The sequence below is a fragment of the Paroedura picta genome, chromosome 2, assembly GCF_049243985.1.
Source record: "Paroedura picta isolate Pp20150507F chromosome 2, Ppicta_v3.0, whole genome shotgun sequence".
Classification (NCBI taxonomy): Eukaryota; Metazoa; Chordata; class Lepidosauria; order Squamata; family Gekkonidae; genus Paroedura; species Paroedura picta.
This window is the reverse complement of record NC_135370.1, coordinates 52,287,914-52,309,347: the sequence shown is the minus strand read 5'-3', so window position 1 is coordinate 52,309,347 and position 21,434 is coordinate 52,287,914. Positions and strand designations below refer to the sequence as shown.

At 41.3% G+C, this 21,434-nt stretch overlaps 1 protein-coding gene across 12 annotated transcripts in view; it reads right to left on the bottom strand.

The window, feature by feature from the left end:
• Window positions 1-21,434, bottom strand: part of QTMAN (queuosine-tRNA mannosyltransferase) — a 269,467-nt gene that overhangs the window by 192,928 nt on the left and 55,105 nt on the right. For 8 of the 12 annotated variants that reach the window (XM_077320137.1, XM_077320145.1, XM_077320138.1 and 5 more), the window contains one exon: window positions 1,346-1,556. In XM_077320137.1, the coding sequence (XP_077176252.1) occupies window positions 1,346-1,524 (179 nt within the window). In that variant the 5' untranslated portion in view covers window positions 1,525-1,556. Of the gene's footprint in view, window positions 1-1,345; window positions 1,557-5,417; window positions 5,583-21,434 lie in introns of those variants that run through there. The other 4 variants (XM_077320143.1, XM_077320144.1, XM_077320141.1 and 1 more) reach the window with 2 other exon arrangements.

The following is a 21,434-nucleotide window of genomic DNA, read 5'->3' as shown; positions in this document are numbered from 1 at the left end:
AGAAGGCATTTTTCTAGTCTGCTACATTGTTTCATGAGCTGCTTGTGACCATGGAGGAGCCAACTGAATGCCGCAAAGGAAGAACTGGAGTTAGAACTGGGGAGACCATATCTACATCTAGCTATTAATTGTCCAGAAAGGCTTTGCAAAAAACACCAATTTCTCAGCGCAACCTACCTTTCAAGGTTGTTGGGAGGATAAAATGGGAAACCCTTACAAGACTGGAATTGCACCTAAGTTGTCCGGGTGACACTATCGTAGCCACTAAGACATAAACTATGCAAATGCATTTCTTTTGACATACTTGACTGCAAGCCCTGTTGGTGATAAGCCGACTGTCTGTAAATAACACATTATTAATCACAGCTTTGTCCACTCCCCAACTCCATTATCTCAGCTGTGAGGATGGGGTAGCAGACAAGCAGGTCCTCGCCCTGACCCATTCCTAAAATTTGAGAAAAATGAAATGAATGCTCAGGGAAAGAAATTTGGCAGTATCATTCCAAGATGAATTCCTCTTTTTAAACAGTAAGAGGGAAAGCAAGAGTATGGGCAACACAAGTATTTTCCTAAGTATTGAGCAAGAAGTTTTCTGAGTCATTGGAAGTGCATACAAATTTAAAGGGGATGAGTACTGTCTGAGTCTTTTTGTTTAATCATGTAAATTAATTATGTGAACGTTTTCTGATTTTTTTAAAAGGTATCGATTAGAGCTCTTCCAAATGGGGCAAATCACCTTTCCACAGCCATTTAAGCACATGTAGGTGCAGGGAACCCTCCTCCACAAATATGGCAGTCCTGAGCAGATCCCTGCAAAACTTTTGAAATGCCTTTATGTGTTATGTGAATGCAGGAAAGTGAGTCACATCCAGGGAATCTGGACTCATTAAAATTGTAACGTGCATACTAGCCCACAGTGTGTATGAACAATGGATGGGCATATAGGTGTGAGGTGATCCATAAACTGAAAGTCTTTACTGATTTATTATGAAGACCGAAACTGAACCTCATATATGCAATGCACATTCTCTCTCTCTCTCTCTCTCTCTCTCTCTCTCTCTCTCTCTGTCTGAGTTGATGTCCCCCTCCTGCGCTGCCATCAGATCAATGTCAGAGTATTAAATGAGTTGACTGAGCTGGAGTTGTGATGCTCAGAACAGCATGCAATGTTAATTCTTTGCTCCTCCATTGTTATCCTCACAACAACCCTCTAAGATAGTTTAGGCTGAGAAAAGTGGCAGAGTGAGCCTGGGCCTCCCACATCCCAATCTGGCACTATAGCCACTACATAGTACTGGCTCTCAAGTTTTACACCTATGAGGATCGTAATAGATCTCCTCCATACCTGTAATGAGCACTGGATGGTACAGTTTGCATGAAGTAGAGAGCTGCTGTTCTAGCCCTCCAATGCCATTTCTTCGCAGGGAGAGTAAAGAGGATGCAATCTTCTATTTCCTCTTGAAGAAGGTCTACTAACTGCTTGTGCGAACCTCCATAAAAAGCTTCAATCAGTAGAATGCTCATTCTTGTATAAGTTTCCCAAGTTCTCCAGGAATCTAAAAAAGCACATTAAAAAACCATCGTATTATTAATAAAGCCTACTTTATAATTATTTCATTTCACATGTGTCATATAGGAGCATGATAAAAGTGGAACCACATTACAGGAGCTCAGCCAATGAGTTCATTTTTAAAGGAATTCAATCTTTTTTGTTTCATTAATAAGTTTAACTTAAAAAGGACTAATTAAAATTGCAGGCATAGAAAAAGGAAAGTATCTATTAATCAAAGTCATATTCCATTAAAATTTAGGTTGCAATTAACAATTCAGTCATGCACATGTGTGCATTGAAAACGCTTAGAATTTCACTTTGCCTGAACATTTACCAATAGCACTTGCTAGAATTTTAATATTATACATTCATTGTGTCTTTAAAAATAAGGGGTACTCTTGTCTATGAAAATAGTAGGTCATTTGCAATCAAACAGAATTGAATTATAAAATTGGGAATTTGAGAGTATATAAAAGTAAACAGCATTTCAAGCACAGCTCAGCCAAAGTAATCCTTCACACTGAAGGCAATATGGAAAGATGACTTAAAAGAAACTTGACTGGGGGCAGCCTACGGGAACTTGGGCTGAGTTGTCTACCTCTAGGGCATCTGCACTGAAAGTCACTGAAGACTTGGAGGCTCGCTAAGTGACTTGGAGGATTGCTAAGTGACATTTTCAGCCTCTAGAGGAAATGCAGAAATACATTAATACAGGAAAGTGTTTGGAAGAGAACAATATTGTAGACTTTAAGGAGGCTGTTCACACTGAGCCACAGGGCAATTGACATACAAAACCAATGGAAACAAAAAGACATTCCTCAAACAAAAAGAGAATAATCTGTGACAATTGCTCAAAAGTGAGTAGCAAAGAGTTCATATATGCTTAAAGTCATTTTTCTGGGGGAAATATGTATTTAAAAGAACATGATGGACTAATTTATGTTCCTGTTCAACATACATTTTGCCTCTTTAAATTAACCATATAGGGATCGCAAATCAAAGCACCCACTACATTATTTTTGCCACTTAGCATCTATGCAAGCATACTGGTTTTGATTTCAAAGGTAAGGTACTAGAAGCGACTTGAATGGGTGGGAGTTAATTAAATTGTAATATATATATATATTTCAATTGTTAAACATTTATCTGATGATATGACCCTATATGGTCATGCTGCCCCATTTCCCCCTCCAGAAATGTCCAACGATGGGCCTGGAGGGCATGGGATGGGAAGAAGCCCTGAGTAGGTGTGCATACAGATATGCTTCCCAACCCTGTTCTCATGATCACAACATTGCTGGGGTTTCTCAACGCCTGAAGAATATTTCAGGGTTTTCTCAACAGTAAAACAGTTGATAAAGATTGCTGTAGTATCTCTGCACAAGAATGGCATGAAACTGCCATGGGGGAAGGGGGGGTCATCTGTGTCAAGATACAAAACAGATAATAAAATGTTATTTTTACTGGGGGGGGGGGGGGGGCAGAGATAGAAAAAAACATTAAAGGTTTCCAAAATTCAAGAGTGAGACTGGTAAGGTTGAAAAGAAGCCCTTCAGGCAGCATAAAATAAGGTTCCAGCAAGGTGCCAAGGGAGCCCTGTGTTGCCTGGAGTGCTGTCTTTCAGACAGGGAGAAACACAAAATTCCTGACCATTCCAGGATCATTAAACAGTACATGGGAAGAGGCTCACTAGCCACAGTTCAACATGGCTTGCTGCCCATACTCCACACTGCTGTAATTAGAAATGGTAGCAACTTAGAAGTGATTCTTTGCTTCCTTAATTTTTTTAAAAACTCTACCCTGCTGCCTTTCACAGCGTAGGAATACACTGAGTGGCCTGATTCTTTTCAGGCCATTGCTTAATCTTATTGACACTGAACTCAAGAGAAAGCTTAAGAGACTCAACATAAGATGCATGTAAGAATGTCTGGTTTATTTTATACACAATAGTACTGTTTAGCAGAATTACAGAACAAACCTATGCAGTATTGCTCCAATGCACTGAAATTAAAAGACTGAAATTCCTTTGCATGTGTATGTGCGTGTGTGCGTGTGTGTCAGAGAGAGGGGGGGAACAAACATGCACAACATGACACCGAAAACATTTTAAAATTAATTATTGTGTTTATACAGAGGCATTCGCATGCAAAGGGACACTTGGCAAAACTAACACAATGCATGGTAGCTTGACAAAGTCTGCATTGACATCCAGAAGCTAGCAGAACTCCACAGGCTCAGTTCTAAAAAGCTATATGACCATGGACTTAGGCATGCCCAGTGAGATTTCTGGCTCTTGTTTCCCTTCCAACTTCTCTTTAGGAGATCTTAATTTCTAAAGCAGTTTGCAAAACGGAAAGGAGGTTGCTCTGATTTAGAAACCCAAACTCATAAAGCAGTCATCCCCCCTTCCCAGCACTCTGAATTAACTCTATCTTCTTTGGGTCCCAACCATGGTTGGTGACAGCAGTAGGACTGCAACCTATTTCCCCATCCCAGACCAGATCTACATAGACACCCAAAATCAATATAAACAATATAAACACACAGAAATCAGACTTGAATTTTTCCAGGTTGATTATTTATAAAAACAAAACAAAACATGCCACATCAAGTAATAAACCTGTACCACTAAAGTTATTAGCCATAAAGATGGTGGGATGAAAATATGTAAATAACATCAGTCCCATGATTTTACTTTTACAATCTCACAATATCATGTATTATTCTTGCTTTGTTTTAAAAATTTCCCTTGACCTAGCCAAGTAAAGGTAAATATTCACCATGTATTCTCAAGAGTTCTTGATAATAAATGGTCTGAGACTGTGTACCCTATCAGATTGAAGGAAATGCTCAGTTAGGTATAAATCATTTCAGGTATTTTAGTCATTTCAAGGGAAACAACAAATATTAGAACAACATTGCTGCTTTCTCATTACAGTACTTCCTCTCTCAAGGGTGTCTCTTTAGAAACAGTAATTCTCCATGATGTACTAATGGCTTGATTCCATTCTCAGGAGTGCATCATTGTGTGGCTTGAAAAATTCACCGTTCTGCATTACATCATAAGGATTTCTCCCTCCCGGGATGTATGCTGCCTAGAACTTTAATACTTAAACATAGGCTGGCTCTTCAGTAAATATTAGACAAGCAACAGTATTTTGTTTCTATGAAAATACTCCTCCTTTAGTGCCAATCCTACACATATCTAATGATCCTCCATTCAACATCAAGTCTCACTTTAATAAATAATTTAAAAGGCTCCGAGAAAGAAATGTTGCCAAAGCAGGAAAAAGGTACTCATACATCCCTACATGAAACAATAACCAAAAGCAAAATAATATTTACAACTGTTCTTTCACGAGCTTAAATGCTGAGGCTATTGTAAGCAAGCAAGTTTGAGGAAAAGCTAGGACTATGATGAATAATAGGAGTGACATTTCGAAACAATAATCCCTGAAGCCTGACAATTGTGAACAGTTATTCTTTCAGGGGAGGCATCAAAAAGTTCATCAGGAATGGTTTCACACTAATGAATTTTGCCAATGTAGTAAGGTAAGCTGGACGTGATGCATCATCCTCGATGACAAACGCAGTATTTCTTCTCTAGTCGGAGCTGAACATCTCTGCTTATCAGTGCACAAGATGCAAAACATAGTGTAATGTGGTCATGGCTCCACTGAATGTGGTACAACAGCAACATATGCACGAGCTTCATCAAACATGAGAAACAAGTATCTGGAATTACAGCTGAATTCAGATTTCGTTTGAAATAGCTCACCATGTGATTTTTAAATCACTTATTCTTCATTCCTCATAAATTAATACACCTAGTAACTACAAGACTGCAACCCCACTAAAGAGTCACCTTGGTATAGTGGTTAGGAGCAACGACTTCTAATCTGGAGAGCTGGGTTTGATTCCCTGCTCCCCCCATCTGCAGCCGGCTGGGTGACTTTGGGCTCCTCATGGCCGTGATAAAGCTCTTCTGACCGAGCGGTAATATCAGTGCTCTCTCAGCCTCACAGGGTGTCTGTTGAGGGGAGAGGAAAGGGAAGTCGAATGTAAGCCACCTTGAGACTCCTGGTAGAGAAAAGAGGCATATAAGAACCAACTCTTCTTTTAAAACGTTAAAATTCATCACACTCTCTATGGCAGTCTGATACCTGCTGTAGACCAGTACCTGCTGTAAACAGGGAGGAATTTCTAGCTGTCATTTTTACAGTGTTCATCAGTAAGGGGTGGCAACATATTTTTTAAAAAAACCAACTACTGAGTACACCACATCACCTTGCCTGGGTTACAGGAAGACCATCCATGTCCGCAACTGCTTCAGATTTTCCTAAACTATTTATGGAGCTGCAGTTTTGCCATTTCTGTTAAAGGCTTAACAATCAGAGAATTAAGACCAGTCATGACAGAAGCAGTGAGGTCTTTCAGTAAGCAACTCACTGTCACATATGTGTAGATTCCAACAACTCTTCTCCAAGCTTTTGTAATTTTACACCTACATACTATTGCTGATCTACTGAAATATAAATGAGACACGAACACTGCAAATGGTAAGGAGAGAGAGGTAAGCCCAAATTGTTGCAAAACAACAAAGTAGCCTAATTGGCAATCTTCAGGGGAAATCTGCATACAATTATGGGCCATTTGTATTTAACAACATCTAGTATTTCACATTTAATATTTCAGAATTGGAACTATTTTAAGAAATGCCTCACATTTAATAAACTAAAAACATTTAGTTTTTAATTCTTCACTGAAAACTACAAAAACAACAACAACACTCCATATGAACCAGCCATACTGAAGAAAACATATAACCTTCCACAACTGAACTAGCTACAAAAGTACAACTGGATCAAGGAGAAATTGAAGAAGTGTTTTGCTTCTCTTAAACAGCCTAGGTAGAAAAAAAAGTTCTATTTTGAATGCCTAACATACTCTTCAGTGTGCAAGAAGGAATGTGGCTGCAAAGTTCCATATTTAAACGCCGACCGCGGCGCAGCACGCCGCGGACTAAATAATTTGGTAAGGCCTCTGTGGGAGGAGTTAGGGCGGGACCTGTCCGTGATAAAACCTCGGAGGGGTCTAATCAGGAGCCGCGAAGCAGCTCCTGATTGTGCCCCTCCGACTGCCACTCGGGGGCCAAGTGGCCAATAGGGAGGCGCGCGTAGCATGCCTCCCTATTGGCCACTTGGCCTGCCCAGGGCTGCCCACCCACATGCTTTGCCGCCAGGAAAGGAGCTCCTTTCCCGCCTCCGGAGCATCGCCCTTCCTTCCGCAGAGCCTTGCCGACAAACCTACATGGGACCGGGGAAACTCCACGAGCCTCTCCCCTCAAGCTGCCTTCATCACCCCTCGACTACCACTGGAGCTGACCCGCCACCATTACCTGCCGCGCCGCCAACACGCCGCTCCAACGGCCGGCCGGACGCCAACATGTTCCGCCCCGCCGCAACAGCCGCGGCCACGACGAGCCGCCCAGCCGCGCCGCCGCCCGGTGCCGCCAGCCACCGCCCCACTCAACGCTCACAACAAAAAGATGCCGTGCCCGCCGGCGCACTGCGGTGGGGGTGGGGCACAGCGCCGGCAGCACCACGTTAATGCATCTCCTGGCTGCGCCACCAGCCCACCACCTGACTCCACTCTGTCTTCAGCCAGCCTCCATTCCTCACACCGACTGCCACACACGCTTTGCCGCCGGGAACGCAGGTAGGCCTCACCTGCTGCGGGGGAGGGGGCCAACCCTGCCACGAGGTACAGGAAGGGTCTGGGGGCTGGGAGCTACCCTGCTCCCCAGGCACATGGAAGCCTTCGGAAGCCTCCCAGGTGGGGGCTGGGACCACCCCCCTTCTCTCGGCCCCAGGACCTGCCTCGCAGCCGCAACCCTGCTCCCGGGGCCGAGACACAGCTCCAACAACCTCCTGGTGGATGGGGGCCGCCGGACTTCTCCCTACCCCGCACCCGCCAGAACAACCCAGGTCCTGCCTAGCGCCCATTTTATTCATCTATAAAATGGGCTTTAATTCTAGTTTATTAATAATTCTGGTATTTTTTAAGCAAAGATGGTTAAGCCAGATAGCCTACCCAGAAATCTTTGCATATAAGAAATAGGCCAATGTTGGCTCTAAGCGAAGACAGTCTAATCCAAGAGATCTTCCGGCTACCACAGGAGTGATGCCATTAATCTGTACAAAGGAAGGACTGGGCCATTTACTCTTTCCCCTGCTCTAGAATAAGGTCAAAAGGAACTAACAGTGTCTGGCAGTGTCTAATCTCCTCAGCAACCCTCCATACCTGGAAGTATTATTTCATTTAATGTCTGTTCCCCTGACCGGTTTTCCCCTTCCTTAATTGCTGGCACATCAAACTCCCATTAAGGTGGGTCCACCATGGCTAAAGCACCCATTCAAGGCCTGGCTTAATGCTAATATAGTCAATACCTGAGGAAATCCCTTGTTACCTCAACTCTGAATGTTTCCCAATAAGCCAATTAAGTCTTCTTTGTAAAGACTGGCTCGGCCATTAGCTGAATCTCCACTTCTTTGTCTAACATCAGAAACACATTGTCTCTAAAACACTAATCATCCCAACCTAGCTGCAGATACATTTTTGGGATATACATGGTCCAGTGTCATGTTTTTGGACCTGACACTCACCTGATATAGCATACTGGTTCATTCTTTGCTACCAGACTGCTACATGTCGAACAGTAAGCCATCAAAACCTTTATTGATGCAAAAACTTAATTCCTCTTTACCACCATTTCAATCCATTTTTTCTCTCTTCTCCAGAAGGTTTAAGAGTGGCTCACATCTTCTGTGTGTGTGTTTAGTTCAGCCTTTCTCAACTTTTTACCATTGAAAAACTCCTGAAACTTTCTTCAGGCTTCAAGAAGCCCCAGAAGTGGCAGGGTCATGCAGAATATGGTTGGGAAGGTTGGCTGTATATATGCCCACCTGGGACCCCTCATCTTCTCACGTCCCTCTAGGCCCATCATTGACCATTTTGGGAGGGATAGGTGGGTTGATATGGCCACATATGGTCATATCAACCTCATAAATGTTTAACGAATTTAAGAAATATATAACAATTAACTCCTATCATTCAGGAAACTCTTCTGGGGCTGCCAAAAAAACCCCAAACCCTGGTTGAGAAATCCTGGTTTAGTTTAAAAGTTCAATAGTGTGAATAGCTGGATGCAGCTTTGTTTTTTGATCAGTAGGTTATCTTATCTGATAGGTAGAGAGTTGCTATCAATTTTAGGAAACAAAGTATATGGTTTCTGTAAGGGTCTTTTCAATAATTAAATGGCCACACATGAGGAATTTATTCCACCATGACATCCACAACATGGCTCAATATGTTTTTTAAAAAATCACTGCCTACAAAAGATTTAAAGACATAACGTTTGTCTGTGCCAAATTACAAACCTCTGCACTACTTAGATGGAAAGACTTTAAAAAAATGAAACAAAACTGTGTTTTTGTACAATCAAATCAAAATAGTATTTCCCAGAGAATTATTATGGAGGTATTACTGTGTCTGCTTTTATCCCTCCCATTTACTATATTCTAAACAAAATGCCATTACCGAGTATTAAAACTCAGGAAAAAATACTAAAAGAATTTCTATTACCAACAATGCTCATTATTCCTCCTGGAAAACCCAGCTAATAAAATATAAATGCTAGAACTGCATTTTAACAGACATACTAAAATATGACTGCTAAAAGTATAATGAGTATATACTGTGCACAGCTGTATATGTTCAAAGGTGAACATGCCAGACACTTTGAGTAGCTATGGTAAATGTGCAAAGAAGAAAAATAAGGCACTGTATTCTGAGGAATTTATAAATATAAACTGTTTTTCCAACAAAGTAACATACAAATCACAGTTAACAGCTAACTTTCATCAGCCTTTCTAAACAATTCCCCATGTTCATTAGATACTACACAAATGCATGAAAAGAGTCAAAGAAAATTTAAGTAATTGTTTAAAATCGAGTTCAGATGCGGCTTGCATGGCAAGTATCTGTTTGGGTTTCATAATCTTATACTTTACATTTTTAAAGGAATTAAGCCTTATCTGAAGAAACAAACAGGTCCGTCTACATGGAAAAGGATATACACTATACTGAATTCTCCAGCTGTTGTTGGTTTAAAAAGCCATTCTAAGAGGCTTTTGCGGGGAATGCAGGGATAGGCTATAGCTTATTGCTATGCTCAATCACTACCTTCTGCAAAGTGAACGTGGTGTATAGTTTGTGTGCTGGCCTAGCACTGGGGACACCCAGGTTTAAAATCTCTACACTGCCATGAATCTCTCTGGGTAAACTTGAACCAGACCCTTTCTTTCAGCCTAGCCCACCTCACAAGACTGAAAAAACAAAATGAGGGGAGAGAAAAAACCATCTCTGAGTTCTTCAGAGATAAAAGTATGATTGACAGACGGAGAGTGGCCAACACAGCCCTTTCCCTACAACCAGTGGTCCTCAACCTTTTTATCACCGGGGACCACTCAATGCCGGGGACCACTCAACGCCTTTTACTGAGGCCCGGTGGGGGGGGAGTAGTTTACTCCTCTACTCTCAACCACTGCCCTAACGCTCTCTGATCGTTATGGTAATGTTTAAACATCCCTTCAAAATAAGATACAGACACGCCACAACAATGAACATGAGGAACATTTTATTTTCATGGAAATTTTAACTCATGACAATGACAAATCAATGGGAACCCTGAGCTTGTATCTCTGCAACGAGATAGACCCATCTGGGAGTGATGGGAGACAATGACACCCAAGGTGTGTTGTAAAGGGCCGGGGGGGGAGGACATCCTTCGGGGCCCACCTCCAATTAGTCGAAGGACCACATGTGGTCCGCGGCCCACAGGTTGGGGATCGCTACCCTACACAACCAGTACTTGAAGATCAAGCTACACATAAGTTTTAAAAAAATATAACAAAAAGCCAGTATTACTGAAAACAGGAATTTGTGCCTGAAACACAGTGATTGCTAAAAGCAATATTAATCCTGTGAAAACAGAGACAGCAGCCTGATCAGTTCAGCTTATGAAACAGAATGGCTCTATCACAACTGACTACTCAAGTTTGATTTTTGTGTCTTCTGTCCCCTTCCATTTCTTTTCTATTACCCTTGCATTGGATATTATTTAGATTGCAAACCTGTGCACCAAGTTTGGTTTTCATAATTGATGAAGTGTTACAATGCATACTGTTTGAAGTGTTTTACTAATAATACAAACGATCACTGGTAATGTATTCCCCCGCTGTTTTGTCATTACAAGAGTGTATATATCCCACTGCAGTACTGGAGGAATTCCAACTGATCTCAAGATTACCGAGATCAGTTCCCCTGAAGGAAAGGAGCCTTGAAGGGTAGACCCTATGGCAGGCTTTCTCAACCAGGGTGTCATGAAACCCTGGGGTTTCTTGGCAGCCCTGGAAGGCTTTCTTGAATGGGTGGAAGTTAATAAAATTGTTATATATATTTTTTAATTTGTTAAACATTTATTGGGCGACATGTTCATATTTGGTCATGTTGACCCACCCACCCCTCCCCAAATGGCCAATCATAGACCTCAAGGAGGTGGGAAGAGCCTCAAGTGGGAGCGTCCACAGCTATGCTTCCCAACCATATTCTGCACAATCCTGCTGCTTCTGGGGTTTCTCAGAGCCTGAAGAATGTTTCATGGGTTTCTCAATTGTAAAATAAGTTGAGAAAGGCTTCTCTATGGTATCATATCTCCATTGAGCTCCCTCCTCTTTTCAACACCTCCCTAGGCACAGCCACCAAATATCCAGGAATTTCCTGAACTAGAGCTAACAACCCTTTCTGGGGGAGCCAGGTTAATTGGCTGCAGGAAAAAAAAACTCCCCTAAATGGGGGAGGGGGGGAGTTGTTACATGAATGGGCTGCTTTGGACCTGGGTGATTATATTTCTGTGGTTCTCAGAACAAGGAAAAATGCTTAAACTGCATGCAATATCATAATTCTAAAACTGGAGTGCTATGTTATATATTCCCAATACAGTAGAGTTCTAGGAGATCACAAGGGCATGAGCAGCCCATGTTCCGTGCAAACTTCAAATGGGCCAGAAGACAGAGTTTCCACTCTGCTTCCAAACCAATGTGACACAAATTGGTGTGCATTTGACATTCATCCTAGAAAATCTGTTCTCCGCTTCAACAGAAATCTCACAGACAGGAAGTGAGGTCTCAGAGAGAAAGGAACAGGGAGCTGGGCACAGATGGCTGCTATGCGTTCAATTAAACTCATGAGAGCATTTGGAGTTCAGTCGAAGTCTCTGAAGCAATATATATAAACAACAGTGTATCTGGTTATAAGGTCAAATGAAACAGAAACCCAACAACAGACAAGCAATACAAACAAACAAGTTTATAAAGAAGGGAGGGGGCTGTGGTTCATGCCCTATAAATTGTATGTGTGACCGCAACCTCTAAAATGGCTGCTCAGACATGCAGCATGATCAAACCCTAATAGAAAGGTAAGTAAACTGCAGATTAAAAAAAATAATTAAATAAGCAAATCTAGAACGTGAGATATGACTAAAACCCAATTGGAGGGCAAAGGAATTCCCTTAAATATCTTTTCCTGCAGAAGCAAAAGGCATCGAGTTGTGTAATTAAAACAATCATCTAGCTCTACCCAAGAAAGAAACAGAAATTGAAAAAGGGAACAAACAAGCCAAAACTTCAGGTAAATGAAATAAACTTGGGACCAAGCAAGGAAGAGGATTATATTTTGAAATAACAACAAAAACAAAAGCACACACATATAAAAACACTGTCGTGAAAACTCACACCATTTACATGGAAGATGCTAGAATGCAGTAGCTTCTAAGGATAACTATGTTCTAGATCAGAGGTCCCCAAGCTCTTCCCCTGCAGCCCTCCAACCAGCTTGTTAGCTGCTATCACCCGCAGCGCATTTTCCCTCAGACCACACTGTTCTTCCTGTCCCTTTCTTGCTCAAGAGGCACCCCTCAAGAGGCAACATCCAACGCTGTTCTTCCTGTCCCTTTCTTGTAGCAGCAATAGCAGCATTGCTTCTTCTGTCCTCCATGGTGCCTTCTGTCAGCTTCCTCTTGGCCTTTGCCTCCATACTAGCATTTGGGCTGTTCTACATTCTTTGCTAACCAGCATAATTCAAATACCCATACCATTCTGCAACTGTTGCTCTGCTAAAAATTTGGTAAGAAGATGTCTGCAAATGAAAGTGCCGTTTCAAAGAAATGAAAAATTGCAGATGAGCAGCGTGTCTTTAATGACAAATGGACATCATTTTAAACAAGGATAAAGCAGTTTGCCTGATGTCTTGAAGCTGTCTCAGCATTAAAGGAGTACAATGTTAAGCCATTTTAAATCCTGTCACAAGAGCTACTCAATGTATCAAGAAGAGGTGTGAGTGAACAAAACGAAATTTCTTTTTTAAAAAAAAATTCATTTTTTCCCCCAGCTAAACAGTTCTGGAAAGCATGCTGAAGTGAACCTGTCTAATGTGAGGGCCAGCTATCATGTTCTTAAAAGTGGTAGACCAATGGTGAATCTGCTTAAAAGTGCAAGGTTAAAATAATGTAGGGAATGTACCCTGACAAGGTATCTTGTGTCAGTTTATCTGAATCTACAATCACCAGGTGTGTTGAAGAACTAGAAGAAGAGCCACTGCTGTTTGACTTTTGGAGGCAAGCTTGTGAGCTTGGGCAATTCTTCTCCTATGGTCCAGGATTTGGGATATGAACAAGCAATGGTATTGGACAATGAATGGCAGCATCTTGGGAGAGCAGGTACCCAGTTTCCTCTCTCCTGCAAAATCCAGATACGGAGTAACACTGTCTGCTTACATCCTTCTATTGGAGCTACACATCCACAGGAAGGCCTTCACTCTTACAAGATGCAATGTCCTTCCCTCTGCAGTGCTGGAAGGCCAGTGGAGAAAAGTCCCTATTGAGGAAAGGGTCTTCTGCCCTTGCAGAACTGGCGAGGTCGAAAGTACAGATCATGTTCTCTTCTGTTGCCCATTATATTCTGACATCCATACCAAGCTAATTACTCCTTTGCTTGACAGCTGCCGCTCGAGCTTGGAAAATACCAGGATGTTAATGGAGGATGGATATCCAAGATTTATAGTGCCAGTTGCAAAGTTTTTGCCATAGTTTGCAAAACTCACCAGTTGATATTGAATTCAGGCCTAATGTCAACATCATTTAATTTTAAACTTATTCTATGGTTTTATAATACAAAATAGTTTTTTTAATTGCTATATTTCAATATTATAATTGAAACTTTTGTTGGATTATTATGATTTACTGGATTTTGAGCATGTAATAAATTCTATTCTATTTGTCCCTGATAGTCAAAGCAAATTTTTTTGATTCCCCCCCCCCCTTCGGCATTAGATAAAAGCAATGACATTATAGACACTGCTCAAGTACTGATTTTTATCAGGGGGATAGATTCCAACTTCAGAATTACAAAAGAATTGTGTAAACTACATGGTTTGAAAGGCACAACAACTGGAAATAACATTATTGAAGATTTATGTATATATAGGAATTTATATCCCATGCCTTCACCCAAAGGTCCCAGGGCAGGTTAAAAATGCAGAATAAAATAATTTAAAATCCATTAAAATATTTAAACCCTCCACCCTCTCTCCCTCACTCCCTGGCAGTATAGCACACATTGGAAAATAGATATCAAAGACCTAGGTGAAGAGGTATGTTTTCATCAGCCACTGAAAACCATATAATGTAGGCTCCATGTGAATCACCAGAGGGAGGCTGTTCCAAAAGTCGGGGGGGGGGGCACAACAGAAAAGGCCCTCCTGCATGTCATTGCCCCCTGTGCCTCTAAGAGGTGGCACTGTATGAAGGCTCTCTCCGTGAGATCTCAGTGCTATGACAGATCTGTATGGGAGAAGGCACTCCTTCAAATAACCAGGGCTCAAACCATTTAAGACTTTATATATTAATATCAGCACCTTGCTCAGTAACAAACAGGGAGCCAGGGAAGATCTTTCAAGACCACCATGATGTGCATCTGGCCACACACTACCATCAGTAGTTGAGCTGCTGCATTCTGCACCAGTTCCAGCTTCAGGACCATCTTCAAGCATAGCCCTATGTAGAGCACATAACAGTAGTCCAATATGGGAGTTACTAGGCCATGGATTACCATGGCCAAGTTATCACTACCCATGTGAGGCCGAAATTGGAAAATTGATGCTCCTGGCTACTGCCTTCACATGAATCTCAAATGACAGTGATAAATTCAGGAGAGCACCCAGATCCCAAACCCATTCTTTATGGGGAAGAGCAATTCCAACAAGAACTGGGTGCCCCTGATACTTCCTGTACTCAAGACACCTTCACACATAGTGTGTCTGGATTCCAACTCAGTTTTTATTGATCTTCATCCAGCCCATTACTACCTCCAGGCAGCGAACAAGCATCTCAACCACCTCACCTGCCTCAGAAGGAATGGAGAGACAGAGTTCTGTACTGCTGACACCTCACTCCAAAACTCCTGATGACCTCTCACAGTGGTTTCATAAAGAGCATGAGACAGAGCCATCAAAGCAAGGTGAATTAGGCCAATCATCCAGAGATGGAGATGACCATTTTGGGGCTGCACCTTTTGTGTGCTAAGCCAAAGCCAACATATTCCAATAATAAAAGAAACATTTCTTGTAACCCAAGCAACACAGTATCATCTGATAAAGTCAATAAAGAACAATATTCAGAGGAAGGAAAGGAAAGGAAAAAGGAAGGAAAGAAAGGGAGGGAGGGAGGGAGGGAAGAAAGAAAGAAAGAAAGAAAGAAAGAAAGAAAGAAAGAAAGAAAGAAAGAAAGAAAGAAAGAAAGAAAGAAAGAAAGAAAGAAAGAAAAGCAAGCTGAAGTCTTGTGAAAACTTTCAGACTAACAAATTCATTGTATCCGTGAAAACTTATGCCACAACAGATAATTACTCTTTAAGGTGACTTAACTCAGAAAATAAACTGCAAATGATGTAGTTTTATAGAAAGTAATGACCCTTACAATGGACATTTGCACAACTGCCTTGGAAAGTTGTTGCAAGTCAGTCTACCAGCATATAAGCACATTAAATAAAATGAAAGAATGAGACAAGAATTCATTATTGTATCCGATCATGCAGCCATTTTGATGGGTTCCAAACCAATCATCATGTTAACACTGCAAAACAAGGACTATAACTCTTTCACAGTGACATGTGATAAATGTAAAACTAAATATGTTATTCAAAGTCAAGGTCTGATAATCCAACATGGATACAACAATGTATATGATGCTTGCTTTACTGCTATGTCCCTTGGGACTGCTTCAGTTTGTGAAAAGCGGGGCATAAAAAAAACCACGGTTCTTCTTATAAAAATGTAACCGCTTTGAAAGGCCACATTTTGTGGCCCATTTTCATCAGGAGATTATTTGTTAGTTGTTACTGCTGAGTACCACCAGTGCTCTTAAGTGAAGACAGTAAAATCCACATCTGCCAAATTGGTCGTTTCAAACAAAAAAACAAATCTACTTTTGTAGTTTATTATATATTCCAAACAATGTACTCACCTTCTTAAAGAGCAGAACCTGTGGTTTGCAAATCATGCAGAACTAATTCACAAGGAAAACATATTTCTTATCCAAAGCAAGGAGAAAAGGAGAAATTTTTGTGAGAATCATTGACACAAGAACCTCAGGAACTGAAGGGAGACAAAAGGAAACGGGAAACAAACATATAGGTGTCTTTGGTAGCTGCACAAGTCACACTGCCCAGTGCAACAAGAAATATTTTAGCAGCTAGAATTTTCAATAGAAACATTTGAACCCAGTTCCTCTTCTCCAGTGCAAGATGATTCACACTGATATGACCATAAGGAAATGAAGGAAGGAAGGAACTGCAAATCATCACTAAAAATAAAGCTCAAGATGACAGCCCACTCACTACCTGATTACCCCTCCCTGGGAGTGTGCTACCAATAGAGAGAAAGCACTCTGCCAATGAGAGCCAATCAGTTCAAATTGTAATCTGTCAGTAAGGAACAATCAGATCAAATTGCATGCAGACAACTCATGCCCTCCCTGGAAATATTCCCCCAATAGGAGATGGTCCTCAGCCAGGAATGGCTTTCCCTGGTGGGTTAGCCCCAATAAAAAGGAATCCCTCAGCCAGGAAGGGCTAAAAAGGGATCAGCTCTCTGCATCCAATTTCTCTTCCACTTTCTAGGTGGAAGAGAAGGCAACCTCAGAGTGTGCCCCACTGCCAACTTCTCCCTAGGCACAATGGGCTTTGCCTCTAGTACAGACGTATTATGGAAATTATGTATGAAGCTTAGGAATCAAAACTCTCATTAAAGGACCTGATTCTCACAAACAGCAAAGGAAGAGGTAAACTTGTATCCTTTTCAGATGGTTGGTGGAAACATATGACTGAATATTTTGTACACTTAAAAATATGTATTCAAAATCCCCCTAGCATATCAGGGGGGAAGCTAGCTTTTAGCACAGTAGCACCTTAAAGGTCAACCTGACATCCTCATTTTCTATATGTGCAGTTGTTGTTTTTTAATAGAGCGGCATTTAAATATGTCAGCCCACCCACATCTTCTTGTTCAAATTACACTGTTTCCTATGACAAACACAATACTATGTAGACTAAAGTATGAAATCAAAGTGAAATGGTACAAATTAAACATATAATTATTAAGGGATCATCGCAATTGTGGGGGGAAATACATTCCCTACTTGAACTGCAACATCAGGAAATTGTAAGTTATAATATTAAAATGTCCCAGTGACCATTAATTCACAGACACCTGCCAGGGCAAGCCATAATGGCTCCTACTGAAGTTTTACATATTTAAAAGTAACACGCTATAAAATTTGTGTATTGCACTATGCATGAGAAGCAAGTAACAGTGGTATAAATTCTTACAGGAAAGTTGTTAATGTACATGTAGAATAGCTGCTTTAATTTTTTTCTGAACAAAGCAAAGACACTAATGGCCTTCATAATTTCATGCTGTAAATTAAACTTGTTTTCAAATTATGGGTAGTGGTTTCAAGCCGAAGTAATCTCTCTCTCTGCATACATACATGTGTGTGTATATGTGCTATATTTTATGCAGCATCATTTTGTCAATGGACTGAGCTTCCCAATATATGTTGCCTATGCTCTTGGGTTGGCATTTCAGCTCTAGACTAGAAACAACGGGAGTATCAGGAATCTCTTTTATAAGAACAGTTCTTGGGCACTGACTGAAAGCCCACTATGAGGAGTACACATCCTGGGTACCACAATGACCTTCATCTTATTTTTTTATATTTTTATTTCTAGCCTGTCACTCCCACAAGCGGCTCATGGCAGGTTACAATATTGCCCCCAGTAAGCCCCATTAAAACCCCTTATATAACTAAATACAACACGACAGTGATTTTAAAGAAACCCTTCCCTCAGCCCCAATCAAACAAGCCCCACCTTGGGGTTGTGAGGAGTAGCTCGATGTCCCAGCTTGGCCTGGAGGGAGGGGGGGGCATGATCTTACTTGGCCTCAATTGAAGGCCTGGCAGAAGATCTCCGTCTTACAGGCTCTGTGAAAGTGTGACAGTTCCGTCAGGTCCCTTAGCTCTTCCATGTGAACCGGAAAGATAACCAGGATAATATATTTTCAATGTGCTTTTGCAGCTGTTTTTTTCTACTTTTAAAATGCACTGAAAGTGCAGTATCCAAGGTGTGCAGAATGAGCAGGATAAAAATCATTATGAAAATGAACAATGGGAGTCAAATATGTAATGGATACTCATCTGACTACCTTCTGAGACACCATGTGGACAACTTATCCACACTGGATCTATACAATCCAACTGAATGTATAAAGCGTTTATTCTAACACGAACACAAAGAAAAATACTTAACAAAGATGGGAGAAGAATTTTTTGAATTGCAGCAGCCATGGTCAGCAAAAGAAGACTGGCCAAAATTCATAGGAAAGGATTCCTTGTGTTAAATTCACCAAAACATTTAAAATATGGAGGTATCTGAAGTCATCATTATTATTTGATACTGCAAGTGTCCGCAGACCTGTAATCATCTTGGAAAAACAGTACTCAGTATGTACACCAAAGCAAATTTAGGGTTTGATATTAAGATCTATCCTGTATCCCATGTGTTGGACCCAAACTCAAAGTTGCCAACTGTTGTTTTAATTCAGATTTACCAATTAATTTCAAAGCTTTAGAACTCACTTGTCAGTAACTTAGCATTAAAGTGATATTTATGGTGCTACATGTGACTGTAATTCTGATGGGATGATTGCTTGCATTTCATTCAGGTCAAGCTTCCATCTCCTAGAATTTTGTTTTCAACTTTAATAGCATGAGATTACCAATTCCTATGACCTCAGTGGCTCACTTTGGATATAACTAGATGAAAGAGGTTTGATTAAAAATAGGGTTATGGCTCCCATTACTACACCTATTAGTTCCCTATCCAGTTGGAGATTTTTTCGACATGACAGAAAGAGATGTTATTAGTACTATAGGAAAAAGAGTCATTCTGATAATAATAGACCAGAATTCAATAATCCCAGACTATTAAGATTGAAAACAGCTGAGAATTGTATTCTGTGGACTACCTGCTAGAAATCTGGGATATTTATTGACATGAGATACGTTGAAGGATTATTGCGGGACAAATAGACACTATAGATTTTCTTTTGCTCACTAAGTATCAAGACTTCTAGAACACTCAACCTTGTTGATCCTGTGGGCACTTGTGGAACTTAGTGGGCACTACCATTAAGCGACTGCCATGGAGATCAGGACAAATCAGAACATGGCTGCTATGGAAATGCTGGAAGCTCCAAGCCAACCATCCTGCTATGATGTAGGCAACTTTTTCTGAAACTGGACTCCCTAAAGATACTAAGGCAATGCCTCCTGGGCATCTTCTGAGATGCATGAAAGTCACAATGCTTTTGGAGAGAAACCTTAAGGCAGATGAAGTGTCCTCTGGGACATCTCCAGTCCTTAAAGATGTCCCGGAGGACTGGAAGAGAGCAAACATTATTCCGATCTTCAAAAAAGGGAGGAAGGATGACCCGGGAAACTACAGACCAGTGAGTCGGACCTCTTTTGTGGGTAAGATAATGGAGCAGATATTAAAGGGAGCGATCGGCAAACATCTGGAGGAAAATTTGGGGATCCAAGGAAGTCAGCATGGATTTGTCTCCAACAGGTCCTGTCAGACCAACCTGGTTTCCTTTTTTGACCAAGTGACAGGTTTGCTGGATCGTGGAAATTCGGTTGATGTCGTTTACTTGGATTTTAGTAAAGCTTTTGATAAGGTTCCCCATGATGTTCTGATGGATAAATTGAAGGACTGCAATCTGGATTTTCAGATAGTTGGATATGGAATTGGTTAGAGAACTGCACTCAAAGAGTTGTTGTCAATGGTTGTTTCATCAGACTGCAGGGAAGTGACCAGGTACCTCAGGGCTCAGTCCGGTACTTTTTAACATATTTATTAATGATCTAGATGACGGGGTGGAGGGGCTACTCATCAAGTTTGCAGATGACACCAAATTGGGAGGACTGGCAAATACTCCAGAAGATAGAGACAGAGTTTAACGAGATCTGAACACAATGGAAAAATGGGCAAATGAGAACAAGATGCAATTTAATAAAGATAAGTGTAAAGTTCTACATCTGGGTCAGAAAAATGAAAAGCATGCCTACTGGATGGGGGATACGCTTCTAGGTAACACTGTGTGTGAACGAGACCTTGGGGTACTTGTGGATTGTAAACTAAACATGAGCAAGCAGTGTGATGCAGCGGTAAAAAAGACGAATGCCATTTTGGGCTGTATCAACAGGGGCATCACATCAAAATCACAAGATGTCATAGTCCCATTGTATACGGCACTGGTCAGACCACACCTGGAGTACTGTGTGCAGTTCTGGAGGCCTCACTTCAAGAAGGACGTAGATAAAACTGAAAGGGTACAGAGGAGAGTGACGAGGATGATCTGGGGCCAAGGGACCAAGCCCTATGAAGATAGATTGAAGGACTTGGGAATGTTCAGCCTGGAGAAAAGGAGGTTGAGAGGGGACATGATAGCCCTCTTTAAGTATTTGAAAGGTTGTCATTTGGAGGAGGGCAGGATGCTGTTCCCGTTGGCTGCAGAGGAAAGGACACGCAGTAATGGGTTTAAGTTACAAGTACAACGATATAGGCCAGATATCAGGAAAAAAATTTCACAGTTAGAGTAGTTCAGCAGTGGAATAGGCTGCCTAAGGAGGTGGTGAGCTCCCCCTCACTGGCAGTCTTCAAGCAAAGGTTGGATACACCATTCTTGGATGCTTAGGGCTAATCCTGCATTGAGCAGGGGGTTGGACTAGATGGCCTGTATGGCCCCTTCCAACTCTATGATTCTATGATTGAGATACATGTTTTGGGGGTTCTGCTTCTTTTGTGGAAATCCCCACACTGCACTCTGTGATATCTGTGAGGAATCCTAAGTATCCAATGAAGATTTTTTTATGGGGTACAGGGGCAGAAAGGAGCAAAAGATCTGATTCACAAACTTGCTTTGTTCCGAGTTGGCTAGATCCAACCCATTGTTCTGAACAGCAGACAGTGTCTGATTCTTCTCATTTTTTCTTCCCAACATGGCTTTGTTTTCAAATATAATTCACTGTGAATGTATAGATATCAGTACAGTCTCTACAGGTATAGTGCTCACAAGGTTGCAATTGTCTGATGAAATTTGCTGTTTCCCAGAACCACAGCTGATTGATGGCACGGCACCCTTCCAAAGT